This window comes from Penaeus monodon, chromosome 20, assembly GCF_015228065.2.
Source record: "Penaeus monodon isolate SGIC_2016 chromosome 20, NSTDA_Pmon_1, whole genome shotgun sequence".
NCBI lineage: Eukaryota > Metazoa > Arthropoda > Malacostraca > Decapoda > Penaeidae > Penaeus > Penaeus monodon.
The window spans coordinates 21,587,228-21,587,628 of record NC_051405.1 but is presented as its reverse complement, the minus strand read 5'-3'; the positions used below and the strand labels follow the sequence as shown (position 1 = coordinate 21,587,628).

Sequence of the window (401 nt, the reverse complement as noted above, 5' to 3'; positions counted from 1 at the left end):
GCAGATGTTGTGAGAGTAGTTAATTTACAAGGGAAGATTAAGGAAAGAAAAAAACAGACATCGGAACTTAAGTTTGATTTCAATATTGATTCCATAGGTAAGTGCTGCTCTGTTGTTTTGACTAAAATATTTTTTTCCAGAATACTTTAATCTTCGTAGGAAATTAGTTTGAAGAAAATTTTTCAGCAGCCCAGTCACTTTCTAATTTGTTTGTACAGTTTTGAGTTTGACAATAAGATATTGACCTACCTGTTGGTAGCTTCAAAGATGTGATTAGCGTGTTTGATGAAGATTGAATAAGTTTGATATTTTCTTATCCAGCATGTCTGTGGTCTTTAACCATTTATGGCAGCATTTGATCAAATATGCTTATCTAAGCAGCAGAAGACATTGTGAACAGA

General features: G+C 32.9%; 1 protein-coding gene across 6 annotated transcripts in view; it reads left to right on the top strand.

The window, feature by feature from the left end:
* Nucleotides 1–401, top strand: part of LOC119585703 (mitogen-activated protein kinase kinase kinase kinase 3-like) — a gene marked incomplete at its 5' end in the record, with an annotated part of 59,548 nt that overhangs the window by 45,454 nt on the left and 13,693 nt on the right. For all 6 annotated transcript variants that reach the window (XM_037934382.1, XM_037934381.1, XM_037934380.1 and 3 more), the window contains 1 exon segment: nucleotides 5–97. In XM_037934382.1, the coding sequence (XP_037790310.1) occupies nucleotides 5–97 (93 nt within the window).